At 41.7% G+C, this 14,070-nt stretch overlaps 1 protein-coding gene across 1 annotated transcript in view; it reads right to left on the bottom strand.

Moving 5' to 3' along the window:
* plxnb2b (plexin b2b) overlaps positions 1 to 14,070 on the bottom strand; it is a 138,715-nt gene that overhangs the window by 3,029 nt on the left and 121,616 nt on the right. Inside the window, exons 26-36 of the mRNA XM_069685643.1 lie at positions 11,803 to 11,869; positions 11,302 to 11,448; positions 9,988 to 10,144; positions 9,018 to 9,118; positions 6,968 to 7,052; positions 6,410 to 6,561; positions 5,960 to 6,120; positions 3,028 to 3,175; positions 2,763 to 2,827; positions 2,554 to 2,629; positions 454 to 528 (exon numbers count right to left, since the gene is read on the bottom strand). Coding sequence (XP_069541744.1) covers positions 454 to 528; positions 2,554 to 2,629; positions 2,763 to 2,827; positions 3,028 to 3,175; positions 5,960 to 6,120; positions 6,410 to 6,561; positions 6,968 to 7,052; positions 9,018 to 9,118; positions 9,988 to 10,144; positions 11,302 to 11,448; positions 11,803 to 11,869 — 1,234 coding nt within the window. The remainder of the gene's footprint in view (positions 1 to 453; positions 529 to 2,553; positions 2,630 to 2,762; positions 2,828 to 3,027; positions 3,176 to 5,959; positions 6,121 to 6,409; positions 6,562 to 6,967; positions 7,053 to 9,017; positions 9,119 to 9,987; positions 10,145 to 11,301; positions 11,449 to 11,802; positions 11,870 to 14,070) is intronic.

Genomic DNA, 14,070 nt, shown 5'->3' with positions numbered 1-14,070 from the left:
AGGAATTGGGCAGGGGAGGGCAGAAGAGGGATGTCGGAGAAACAAGGACAGGGACAGAGAGTAAGAAAAAGGGTGGAGAGTGGGAGGAGAGGATGGTGTCATTTGACATCAACAGTCACGTCATATAAGCTGTTATTGTTTTGTGAGGCCCACTTAGGGGAGACTGACAGCCCCATTTGTTTATCCAACTTGTTCATTAGGTTTTGTTTATCCCCTTTTCTTGACCTCAAGTGGCAATGCACAATGGACGCTTAAAAATCAATTCCCAGAGCAATTTTCCAATTCACATCCCACAGAAATGCTTTCAATTAAAATTTCATACAATCACTCTTCTGCTATATCAAGAGTGGAGAGAGAGAGAGGAAAAAAAGGAAAAGCAATAATATAGCGGGCAGTAGTGCATTCAACGGAATAGGCTCCTTTGGGCGTGATAGTAAGAGAAGGGCCTCTTACCCCGTCGTAGTATTTGCTGGCGTACTGGTAAAGCTGATGGAGAGCCACTTGTGTGTTCAGTTTGTCTGTGTGAGACTGGAAACATAAACGACAATTTCAAGGTTAGAGAGAAAATGCGACTAAACCATAAAAGTGCAAAGAGCTAAATGAGCAATCTACTTCTTGTTTCCAGCGGTGCTCGAAGAGGAAATATATGAACCAACCGTTTCAAAGAGGCTAAGATACTCTAAAGCATCTACATTTTCCTGAAATAAAACCCAGTTCTTCATACTATTCATGGTCGTCTTTTTCCAGCAATAGCCATTCAGTGTAGTTATATTCAGATATTAGCTCCCTATACAGTACTTGTCACTGTTAGTGGCAGAGTCTGCCATTCCCACAGTGAACATAAATGGCCTTTCTACACTTCGGAGATTCACAGGAAACAGGAGGAGATGCAATTTGTAATCCAGTGATTATGCATGTAAAATGATCTCACTTATATCAGCACGGTTCAGTGTTCATTCTTCTATATCTGCAATAAGAGCTGTAGGCTATTAAAGGGTCAGCTCGCCGCTTTTCAACCTCAGTCCTCCATTATGGGGAGCTAAGAGGAGGCGGAGGCCAGGGAGCTTGCTAAACTACACTTCCTCAATCTAGGATGTCGCCTCCGATGTCATGTGTCGTTCAAAACCGTCAGCTTTAAAATGCAGACTGCAGACTTAGACAATCCACTGGTATATTCTCGTCATATTTCAGATTCTGTACCGCTCTGAGCCGTTGCCTGCAGCGAAAACGGTAGTATTTCGCTCCAGCGTCTCTCGCTGGGCCGTTCCTTTCAGAGGGAGGGGCGCAATGCATGCTGGGTGTTGTAGGAATGTAGAATGGGCGACACCACGAGCTGTGTGTGCAACTTTCTCCACAGCTATGGTGCCGATTTAAAATATGATTGCTTCTATTGATTACCGAGAACACCAGCTTTTACTGACAGCGGCTTTTTCCAGGGGAGAACTGCTCCTTTAAGTTACTGCTAATGCAATTTAGCTTGCATATAGTTTAAATTTCAAACTCTCGCTAGTTGAATTTAAAGCATTCAACTGGGCAAATGTAGGGTAGCTTTTGTTGTAAAGCAGTGACAGAAAGCGCAATGTAGAGACTTTGTCCACTAACGGTGCTTTTTGCGCTGGCAGCGCTCACAACCTCAATTTCAGACAAGTCTCGCCGGCACTTAGTGTTGCAGAAATTTTATTAGAACTCCCAGACACTAAGAAAAAAATGCTGAAGTTAAATCCCATTTTCACACAGAACTGTTATATACTAATGAGTATTAGGAATGGCTTCATCAAGATAAACAGTAAGTGGAGCTCATTCTTCAGTCAGATTCCATTAAACCATCATCAAAGAAAAGGGCGCAACGAGATGACTAATAAGTCATTAGTAATTAGGCCTGAAGTCAGACCTGAAACGACTGGAAACGAGGCAGAGAACATGATGGAAATATGGCATTTCTGTTTCTCTCGTTCGTATTCATTTGATGTTTCAGTCTCCTGAAGACTCAACAAAGACTTGATGTTTCGTCCGTCACTATTTATCACGTCTTTAGTGGAGCAGGAGCTTGTTGACATTTAGATCACATTGTTTATGCAGGTCATGATGAAGTCTGTTTCTGATTCTCTTTGTCGAACTTTTCGATTGTTTCGTACAGAAACGTTCCACCTCAGCCGAATGAACGAATGTTTCATGAACAAATTAAAAATGTGCATAAAAACAGGTGGTAACAAAGTGAGCTAACCAACTCCTGTTACAGTGCGCAGGTGTTGTGTGACAAAGTACTTGCCTTGTGTGCTGCATTAGAATAGATCACAGTTGCATGTAATTTGACAAAAAAGGGCTGATTATTGACAGACTTGTTTGGCTGCACTGTAAATAAATACACTAGTTGCTTTTTAAGTGTATTGCCAACAAAGTCGCTGCTCATGGAGGGATTTCTGTTACACTAAACGTCCCTTTCTTTTTACCAAATTAACCACAGTGGTCGCCAAAGGACGGAAATCTTAAGGACGATAACTTTAATAGCAGAGTGATCTCAGTGGCACCGAAAACGACAGCTGCGTTTCTCACCCGTGACACTTCTGCCAGATGTGTGTTCATGTCCTGGTCACTGACGGGTACCATCTGCCTGATGCCCTTGTAATAACTACACACACACACACAGAGACAGAGGAGAAAGAGAGGAAAATCACTACATTGTGTTTGGTTATTGACAAATCTATTACACGAAGCTTTTTAGACTGGTATGAAAACAATATGAAACTGCTGATTGGACTTACTCATCCACCATCTTCTTGTAGGTGGAGATCTCCTTTGCATAGAGTAGTTTGTTACTTGGAGAGTCCTAGAGACAGAAAGTTGACACAACTGTAAAAACGATGGCACTTAAGATTGGCCGACCTTCATTGACATTCCTCCTCTCCCTCCTTTGTAATCCACTTTGTCCTCATCTCCTCCGTCTTCCCTCCCATCTTCCCACTTGCTCTTTCACCTCATCCCCCCCTCGTTCGCCTCCTCCTCCTCCTCATTCCCCTCTCCACTCACCCGGCTGAGTTTATGCTCGCTCTTGGTGCAGGCGTCCATGAAGGTCTGGGCGATGACGGAGAGCGAGGCGTCCACCACTTCAGACACGTGCACGTCGAAGGTGAAGTGGGGATTCTTGAGGATGTTCACCCAGAAGCGCAGAGGAAGGCTGCACGGGGGGGAAAGGGGGAAAGAAAGCCGTCTTTCATTGCAGTTGTTATCATGATTATTGCTTCAGAATAGGGGGAAAATCTCATCAACCGCATTAGATCCATGAATTCATTCGAGTCAGGGAGGCATTTCATGTGTGAGAGCGCTTGCCGGAGGTGCAATTGAGTGCAGAACAAGATAATAACAGGGAAGGAAAAAAAGGGTTAGTTTGTTCAGAACAATAGCCTCAACTGTCACTTAATATTACTATTTCATATGATACTGACCTCACTGTAACATTGCAGTTGAAAGAAAATGAAATAAAAAAGGTCTCAGATGACTTTTCTCTTTGTAACAAAAGGACAAGAGTGATCCACGGCGAGCAGCAGTCAATGATGCAGTGATTTAACATGCTCAAGTTACAACAAAACTTTGACCTTTCAAGTTCCCGCGCAGCCTCACAACCTAATGCACCGGTTACTAAAGGTAACGCTCGAGTACTCGCGCTAATTTCCCTTCTGAGCATGAAACCACACGCTTCATACGCATCTTTCAAAGCTCGTGTCAGCTTGTGTATTCAGAAGAAAAACACAGAAGTTTCCAAAAAAAGAAACCTCCCCTCCCTGATCGAGATGCACCGCCATCTGAGACAGGAAACACACACCGTGTAAAATTCAGACTGGTTTGGCGATATCTCCGGGGGAAGGCTGCAGTGAGAACACAATGGAAGCGTAAAAATAGCAATGTTGCTATAATCACAGAATTAAATTAGCTTGGGACGTAATTACCATGTTTGTTTGTTGTGCCTCATACACACATTCATATTTAATACATGGCCCTCAGTTGATTGGATAAACAGAACGGGTGGATGCAGAATGTGGCGTGGTGTGTAGTGAGTAATTAAATCGCTCATCTCCTGTCCTTGTGTGGGTGCTCTCTCGCCAGCCGTACGTCAATCAGCGGCATCTACATGCAACACGTCGTCTTGTATGCTTGAGCCTGAGCCGACGTGACACTAATTTATGTTCTTAAATGTCACATGGGAGCAGGGGGATTGCGATTGCAAACTAAGTGAGCTGAAATTGTGCATTGGTATGCAGCTGTTTCTTGGATAAGTAAGTTGTATTTCTTAGAGAGTAACTGTATCTCCGCTGATAAAGTTGTAGAGATGATTAAACAGTCAGTGTCTGATGGTTGAGATTTACAGGAAAGTCATTGAGTCTTTCCGTTTCTCGCTATATTTACGAGGATAATATTGTGCTTTTACTACAATACACATAACTTGAACCGATAGATTTTCTTTCAGATTTTACATTAAAAAACATTTGACAAACTTATCTAATATTCTACAATACAATGCATTATCAAAGATTAAAGAGAGTGGCTCCAAAACTTTCTGGCTTAGATTACGTTTTTTAACAGTTCCTTCAAAGACTTCCCTTCTAAACTTCTCAGACAGTTTCAAATAACTGTTTTAGGCCCAAAGCAGTGAAATAAATTTTCCAATATTTCAAAGAGAAATGGGAAAGTGAGAATCTTCTAAACGAGAGAATTCTCCGCAAAAAGACAAATTATGCTGAAGGTAAAAAGAAAGCCGGACGTCAGATACAGAGTTTGGATCATTTGATGTAGAGCACACACAAACACACACACACACGTTATATTTGGGAGTGTCAGAAAATAATTCTGTTTATGGAGATATATGTAAATAAAGCACGTCAGGGGTTTATGTGTTGTTTGATACTTATTTTTAACGGAAGTCAGGGGGGACCAAACAAATTGGGTTCGTGATTTTCTTTGTATGATTTATGAAGAAAACTGTGAAATATTTCTTGAAACATCAAAAGAATAATGGAATGAAAGAATAATTGGAAAAAAATACATACAAAAAGTCAAAAAGTTCCCAAAAAATATTTTATGTTGTTGTTGTCTTAATATAAGTGAAAAAAGTCCAGAAATTTACTGCAAATTTGTGTGGTTGAAACTTTTGTCTCTACCTCTTCATTCATCTCATGATCTCTCAGATTCATCTCGTGACCCATTAAGGGGGCCTGACCCCTAGGTTGAGAACCAGTTATGAGAGCAAAATGCTTTCATCACCAGAATTAATCTAATACTGTAACATTTAAGTTCATATATCTGTCACAGGGGCCAAGAACTTTTGATGCTTTAAGTTTATTTTGTTGATACAACTTTTGATTAGCTGTCAATTGCTTTGTCTGACACCTACCCCCCCGCCAGCAGTTTTAGGCATTAAAAATGACTATGTAGAAATAATAAATCTTGTCGCTGATGGTCTGGTTTGCTTTTGTAGGTCATAGAGAGTAATCAGAATTTATTTCAGTCTGCTTCATAACCAGTGAAAAACTGCTCACAGGAGCTTTAAATAAATGTCTGTTAAGTCACTATCAATCGCCGAAAGAGGTAACACGTTTTCCATCAACAAGCAGTGGTTGGTCCGCCAGAGAGGGTAGGCGGAGCTAAGTGGCTACTTTTGCGGTCTCTGCAAGTGTTGTGAGTAAACAGTAATCTACTATGAAACTAATTCGACGCTCAGACGACGTCTAAAAAGGAAAGCAACCGCCAGCAAGGAAAATCGGAGCCAACCGTGGACGTCACACATGCGACGCTGTCTGGATATCTGGAAAGTGTGCTCCTGCAATTACCGTTTATCACCATAGGTAGGTTTCTCGCCAAAGAGAACGAATCTTCGAGATTATCACTTTAAGTAAATTACATGATTACTTCTACAAAAATTCAGTAGGTACAACTGACAGTGTCTTCAGGCGAGCAGGACTTTTACCTGTTAGTCTTCCAGATATGGATGGTCTCCTCATCCACATTGTTGTGTTTTAGCGCTTGTTCATCCAGGAAGTCAAAGAAATATTTGACAGCCGGTGGCACCACTGCCCCCAAGCACAGCACGCTGCGGAAGAAGTCATCCACAAACTGCTGCAGAGTTCCCTGAAAGAGGCCACAAATAATGTGAGACAGGGCAGAGACGGAGAGAGGAGCCAGAAATATCGCAGCCCGGAGACATAGCTATTTGCACGTAATGTGAGTGCAGATATTCAGGCTTTCCTGAGACTATTTAAGCATTTGAATCTGCACTATCCAAACCTAGAGGCCATCAAATAAAGATGGATTCTTTACTGAGAAAAAGATTACACCAAAAGTAAAAAAAAGAAAAGAGAGTAAAATTGAATAACTGCTTAACAAATGTCTGATTGATTAAATGATACTGTCTTTGTACCTTTACAGAAAGGAGCCGCGTTAGATAAATCTCTGTAATGGCTTTGGTCATCGACTTGTCCTTTATGCTCCCTCGTTTAGATTTGATCTCATCCAGCTCGTCCGCCGGCCTCACCAAGTGAAACACCTTGTCATCCTCCAACAGAGCATTCCCTATGAGAGAAGGGGGGGGGGGCAAGACTTTAAAAACTTTCCTCCTTATTTATTCATGCTCACCCTCACAGAACACATTCAGATGATTAAAACGGGACTGTGTTTGTCAACTGAATTTGAATGCAGAGAGAATATCCAAGTAGACATGCGAAACAATGAACTACTCAGAAATGCACACGAAAAAGCAGAAGATAAAAGAGCATTATTTCAGCATAATCCAAGAGTGCTATACATAAAACGGCATGTATTAGCATGCTAAATGAGAGTGGGGATGTTGACGAAAGCCCTGGGGGAAACAAACAAAAGCAAAGCATTATATTATCAAGTAGACACCTGATCTATACATGTTTGGGTTCAACAAGTGTGTGTTTATGTGTACAGTGTGTGTGTATTTGAAGACACGTACGCTCTTCATGGTTTTCCTGGTTCTGGTCGTAGTTCTGCTGAGTGTGAAGCACCCTGGACAAGACTAATGTGGCGTTATCTCTCACCTGGAACACAGATAACAACCTTTGTCACATACAACAATACAAGACTTACTTCACACATCTGGAATTTAATAGGTGCTGTGACTTAGGTCAGCAGTCTCTTTTAGTGCCCCAGAACTAATTCATAATCAATGCGATTGAGTGGACAGCAACATTGGGCTTTATAGGGGTATTTACAGGCCATTTTCTTTGGCGTCAACCCTTTATTGACCCCACAAAACCTGTGATTAGCACTACTCCGACAGCCAATGGATCTATGGCAGCGAGACTGCGAGACACAAGAACAACTGCAGCACATCAGAGAGTAGCATGAAGAGAAGAGAAGCACCTTTAAAAGAAGGGGATTTAAGAGTCTGAAAAGCAGGACAAGTAGGGGATATTTGTGAGTGACCTTTATTTTCCGAGGATCAATACAGTGCCAAGAAGATTTAGTGGTGTGCTGTCGCCATTGAGAGCTGACAACAGCAAGCCCAGACCAGGCTCTTTTAACTGCCTGGTGGTGAGAAATTTAAAATTGCAGGCATGTTGCCAAAGTGAGAAAGGCAAACAGTGAAGGAGAGTGGCTGTACGCTGCTGTCCTGAATGTCTGATTTATGGACACAAAGGAGTTAGCTTCACATTCTTTTTGCAAACGCTCCATCTTTTACAAAAACGCGCACGATACACAAGCTCACTTATTGCATAATGTTTAATAAACCTGTATTTGAATTTTTTTCCATACAACACAGACACATTATCACCTTTTAGGTTGAAATAGCAAACTTGTTAGCAAACCGTTGCTAATTTTCTATTCAGTCGATGCAGGCAACATTATTGTTCATTTGGAGTCCCATATTCACTGACTTGTTGCTCTGTTTTATGTTAATTTTCTGTTTTTATGAGAGAGTAGACAGTACTTGGGTAAGAAGATGGTTAAAAAACTAGGTCAAGCTGAAAATGTTAAGGCTACAGCTATTAGCTAGTTAGCTTAGGTTAGCATAAAGACTGGAAACCGGAAATTACAGCTAGCCTGGCTAAACCTTAACAGAAGATCCCTACAAACGCCTTGAGAGCTAGCTAACAAAGAGGACTAGCTGGACTAGCTTTTTTCCTGTTTCCAGTCTTTGTGCTAAGCTAACTGGCTGGCTGTAGCTTCATTTTTTAAGTCAAGTTGGAACAGCATTTTAGGAGTATCAGACTTTTGTATCACAATGGTATCCTGAGTAAAACAGAATAGGCAGCCAAGTTAAAAAGTGGATTCATGCTAGCACCGGACTAGCATGCTGATCCTAGCTAGCTAACAAATTAATCTAAGCTCTGTGAAGCTAAAAGATAAAAAAGCATGTCCTGTTTTCTTTTTCAGATGAAAGCATGATTGTATTTTGATATATCAGTACAAAAAGGTTATTTTCATATTTTTATCAGCATATATTGATAGTTACACAACATGACCAGGAGCTTCTCATTTAATTTCAATGTTAGAGACATTTTCATCTAGCTCTCGGCATGAAAGTGCATGCTTATTTCCCCAAACTTTTCTTTTAAAAAGGTGACAAGAAATTTTGATTACATTGTCAACATCCACTGTATTTTTGCAAGTTAACAGTACTGCTGGTTTCTTTTAATTAATGCTGGCCTATTATCACCATCTAAGTCAGAAAAATACATACTTTTATGTATTTACACGTCAGCACGTTGAATTAAATTGTGGTAAGAACTATAGAAATTAAAATGTAACAGTTAAGTGGTAATAAGCCCACCACAGTATCGATAAAAAAACATTAAACAATGTCCTCTAATCTATGATGCAGTTATAGATTTCATACACATTACTTTGACACAAGATGTGCAGCTCTGCCTCTGACTGAAAATCCCTGAAAAAAGGCAACCCCTTTCACATCCACACGCCCACATACAGCTTTACATCCCCGCTGCCTCCGCGCATTCCCAATGCTATTTTCAGTCTTCATCAATTTCGTCAGTACTCACGTTGTAGTGTGCCAGGGTGTTGATGCGTTTCCACCTGCCCTCCTTCTGGGAAGTCAAGTCCAGATCTGACAAAATCTGCCCTGTTGAGCCCGGACGCCACTCTGTGGTGAAGGCAGGAAGAGAAAGTCAATTTTTCTCTGCTGGTTGGAGGTGAACTGAAATGTTTGAAGCACCATGCCCCAGTGTTAGTTTTATTTTGATACTGATTGTATTTCATCATGGGTCACCCTTTCCCTGAGGTTACCCTATAATAATGTGGTCTAAAATAAATCCTGCTTCCCATCCTCCTGTCTGCCCGGCTCTCTCTCTCTTTCTCGGGATGTAGTCATACACTTGAGGTAATTTTGGGTGAAGAAATGTCAGATCAGTGTTTTCTGAATAATTTAAATGCAATTCTAAACTATGATTTGCAGCTGAGCATTTTCAATTTGGAAAAATCCAAAAACCAATGCAAACCTGAGCCGTATGATTCATTTACAAGTACCACCAAATATAACAGGGTTATCCCTCTGATTCAGCATGAAAGAAGACGGATCTCTGCTTATCTAAAATGTATAAAGGAATGAAATCTACAGCATGCGTGGGAATAATAAAAATGGCTTTGATGTTGGAAAACGTCCACAGAGCTGTTGCCTTTCAAGTCGGTCCCCGAGGTTTTTTGACTACAGTAGCAAGTAAAACTTTGTTAAGGGATGAAGGCTGTTTTCATGTTGCTGACACTGAATAAAGTTTTAACCTCTGCATTATTTTTCATTCCAGAAACAGAATGAAAAAAAGGAAAATATCAAAAAAAGTGTTAATGTTAAAATAAAATAAACAAAAACTTGCATAGTTAGACATGTGCATTTCATCCAGGATGGAAATAGCTTCTCCCATTTTCACCACTCCCTGTTACTCTTGTATTAATCATCATAATTAGATGTTTCCAGCTTCATCTCATCCTCCTCTTAGGTGGTCTTCATAAACTCACCCAGCGTGACACTGTCGACCTTGGGCCTCTGGGAGTACGGCAGGTTCCTGTACACTTGCTCTATGATCTTCTCTTTCACCTGCGAGATTGTGTCACAGTTCAGCACCTTGACGGGCGTCACGTCTGGACCCTCTCCCTGCACCAGCACCTGTAGGGTCTGGAAAAAAAAACACACATACATTAAGCTCACATGGTAAAAGCATGTGAAGAACACGTGCACCTTAACACACATATGACAAATATGCAGAAATATTCAAACATGGCCAGAGCACCCAGCCACCCACCCACAAACAGCAGACCCACACAACCAAGTGGGGATGTTGTCGTCATGGCAACCAGGCTTCTGTAGGCACACACAGACACACACACACGCACTCTTGCTTTGACACCTGAGAGGACTCCTGTCACCATGGCCAGCTAATGACCAAGGCTCAGCAGGAGCAAACTCTGACCCGCCTCACCTCCCACAGTCAGTCACTCTGTCAGAAATAACTAACTGACCACTCCACGGATTCAAACAGGACGGGCAGAAAATCCAATTGCAAAAGCAGCGCTCCGAAGTCTGCCTGCGTTTGAGGTGAATTGGAAAGCACGCAGTGAATTAAAGCCAACAGGAAACATGGTGTCTCTCTGTGAAATCAAGCTCATCGGGTTTTTTCTCCCTCTGTAATTCAATCACTGAAGGCGATCCATCACGGCGGGAGACGTGTAATTCAGGCTAATTTGATAATTGTACTCGACAACGCCATTACCCATGGGTCCTTTTATTTGTGCTGACTTTAACAGAAAACAGCTGTGTTCACATTAGCGTCCATTATTGAAACACGATACAAAAAGCGAGACCGAGGCGGGCTTTTCCTGGCTCCCGAAAGCTGCCCAAATGGATACAGAGCGGCGGGATGCAGGTGGGGAAGGTGGAGGGGGGTTTGTGGAGCGGGTTTGTACTCTTTAGTTGTAACGGCTTGTCGTACTTTTCCCTGAAAGCGTGCATTTCTCTGCTATATTGGAATGTGTTGCCTGTGTCGCTTTTTTTTTATCCGGGAACATTGACACTGAAAATGGATGTCACACAGAAGCGGGCAGTTGCCTGTGGGGTTTTTGGTGGTTACCATGGCAACTGCCTGTGCGTGTGTATATGTGTGTGCGTGTTTGTGTTGCTCACCAGGCACAAAACACCATGCAATCTCAAAGCAATGTGTGTGCAGTTTTTTTTCCTGACACTGAGTTTCTGACTTTGTATTTTGTGTGTTTGTGTAGGGTCTATTTGTTTTGCTTTTGTGTATCTGTGTGTGTGTGTTTGTCTGTCTATCTCACCAGGACGGAGTACTCTACATCGTCGCCCAACAGGCCCGTGTCGTTGAGGGTGTACTTGGCTTTCTTCACTCTGGCGTCCACAGGCCCTTTCTCGATCTGGTGCTTGATGGCTCGGAACAGTTTGTACAAGGGCTCGCCTGCAGAGTCCTGGTACACACACACACACAACACAACACAAAAGCACACACGGAGGCACACAAAGCCATTTAGAAGCAGTCTCAGATGTTGTCAAGAAGCTAATTGTTGTGATTAGCAGTTTAGAAGAAGGATAAATGAACATTATCAATACCAAGCAGTAATGAAAGAAATTGAGAAATCTATGCAGTGAGCTCGAAGCAGGTCATTATACACATTTTCTGTTGTAGCTGACATTTAACATAAAAGACAAATCACTGCTGGGTTAATTAGCCAATTAAACATATGCAACAGTTAATCCTCTATTGGAATGGAGTTGAGAAAAATAAGAACATTTAATGCATTTTAAGTGACCCGAAATGTTACCTTCAAAAACTGGTAAAGGCAGATAGACATCCAGTTACACAGCATCCTTTCAACCACCGTCTCTGACCTGGAAAACACATCAGATGAGCAGATTTAAATATCAATTTAAGAATAACATGTTATCATTTTAATTGACTTATTTTGCATTGTTAAAAAGTAGTAGTAGTAACAGTTTGGCTCTGTGCCTTTGAAGGACGCTATCCACTTCTCAATGGGCCCTGGAAAACCTCCACCAGACGACGTGAAACGCGTCATCTGGTGGAGGCCAGGGAGCTCGCTAAACTACACTTCCTCAATCTAGGACGCCCGCCTCTGATGTCATGTCTCGTTCTAAATCGTCAGGTTTGAAATTTAGACTGCAGACTTAGACAATCCACTGGTATATTCTCGTCATATTTCGGATTCTGTACCGCTCTGAGCCGTTGCCTGAAGCGAAACGGTAGTATTTCACTCCAGCGTATCTCGCTGGGCCGTTCCTTTCAGAGGGAGGGGCGCAATGCATGCTGGGTGTTGTAGGAATGTAGAATGGGTGAAGCCACAAGCTGTTTGTACAACTTTCTCCACAGATATGGCGCCAATTTAAAATATCATTGCTTCTATTGATTACAGAGAACAGCAGCTTTGACTGACAGTTGCTTTTTCCAGCGGCGAGCTGCTCATTGAAGACAGCTACAAAATGTCAACAAGTGAATTCCTGCACAGCTTGACATTGTCAAATAAGATATTTCAATCCAAAAATGATGTCAGTGGTCACTTGACTGATCGACGATCTTAATGTCAAATATCCACCGGTGGCGGCCCGTTGTTAGCGGCTAGCATGCCTAATTAGATATCTTGTATATAAGGAGGCCTGTGTTGGCACAATGGCCTAATCAACATAATGAGTCTCTCCACTGGGGGATAATTAAGATGTGTACTTGCATAACAGCCAGTCACAGCGTGCCGAGGCACAGCAGACAGTTCAGATCATGTAACCCCCTCCCAGCACTGATGAGCGACTGTACTCGCAGACAAGTGGGTCCTGCTGCTGAAGGAGGGGGCGGATGCTGAATGATTTGACCTTGACATGATCATTACAGTGGAAGAAAGGGTAGTAAACGGAAACAACAAAAACTGGAGATTCTTTTCTGATTTTCTTCAATCAAGTTCAGTTGAATGTTTACAGACACTAATGGTAATTATGAGATGTTGCCAAGAAAGGAAGAATTGAGCAATTAATTCTGGCAATATCAGAGAAAACATTTGGCAAGTATTTGGCAAGTTCCTAAAAATATAAATGAGTTCAACAATAAAGAAAATGAGATTATATTTCATGCCAATCACAACATTAACTTTGTAAATCAACTTGCAGAAATCTAACATACTCTGACATACAGAATGTATTCAGTGCAATTGAAATGTTATAGACGTAGAGTACATATTAGCCTACACCTCACGGTTAACAGCTTTAGGATAAGAAGACGAAGAAGACGCTTAAGGAAGACAGCAAACGAAGAATAAGCCAGGACTCTTTGAGTGGAATCCAAGGAGGAAAATAAAAACAGAGGGCGAAACAGAAGGAGGAGGACTGGAATAGATCAAGCTGCAGTCTGGCTCTTGATAGTGGACAACAGTAGTCAGTGAAAAATTCAACAGACAACATGGTGACAGAATGAAACAGTCCTCTGCAACTTGAAGTGCATCCCAGTCCTCCAAAAATGGTTCATAATAGCGTTGCCAGGTTTTAAACATGGAGTGATTCTGATCGTGGAGCTGAGAAATAAGGACATCTTATCATCTAAAGGCAAACGCTGCCAAACAAGACATCCAACAGGGATGTAAGCACCCTTCTGAGGATGTACGGCTTTGTTAGCATCAAATGGCTCACAACATACTGTGATGGACGACATGACAGCTCCTTAAAAGTGAAGCCAAAACCTCTCTAGTGCCCCCTGCAACTGGCTGCAGTATAGATCATAAAGCCTGCCTCCTCCATGTTAACAGATGGGACATGAGTCAAACTATACAATCTAAATAGATGTCAAATAAATGTTTCTCTCAAACATGATTTCTATCACTATAGTTAGTCATTATCATGCTGATTTACGCCCAAGTGTTTTTCTGACAAGTTTAGTTTTAATGAGTTATTTGATGCTGTAAAAAGGATGATTGACAGCTCTGTTGACAAATTCGGCTCCTGCAGATGATCTGTTCTGCATTTGCAGAGAAGAGGAGGAACATAACTAAAACAAACACTACAGTCATTTAAGTGTACATATCTGTCAACGT

Source organism: Semicossyphus pulcher, unplaced genomic scaffold (genome assembly GCF_022749685.1).
Source record: "Semicossyphus pulcher isolate SPU_LCO1_2020_fin unplaced genomic scaffold, fSemPul1.0.p SCAF_8, whole genome shotgun sequence".
Taxonomy (NCBI): domain Eukaryota; kingdom Metazoa; phylum Chordata; class Actinopteri; order Labriformes; family Labridae; genus Semicossyphus; species Semicossyphus pulcher.
The sequence above is the reverse complement of the archived record's forward strand: the minus strand, read 5'-3'. Positions and strand labels throughout refer to the sequence as shown.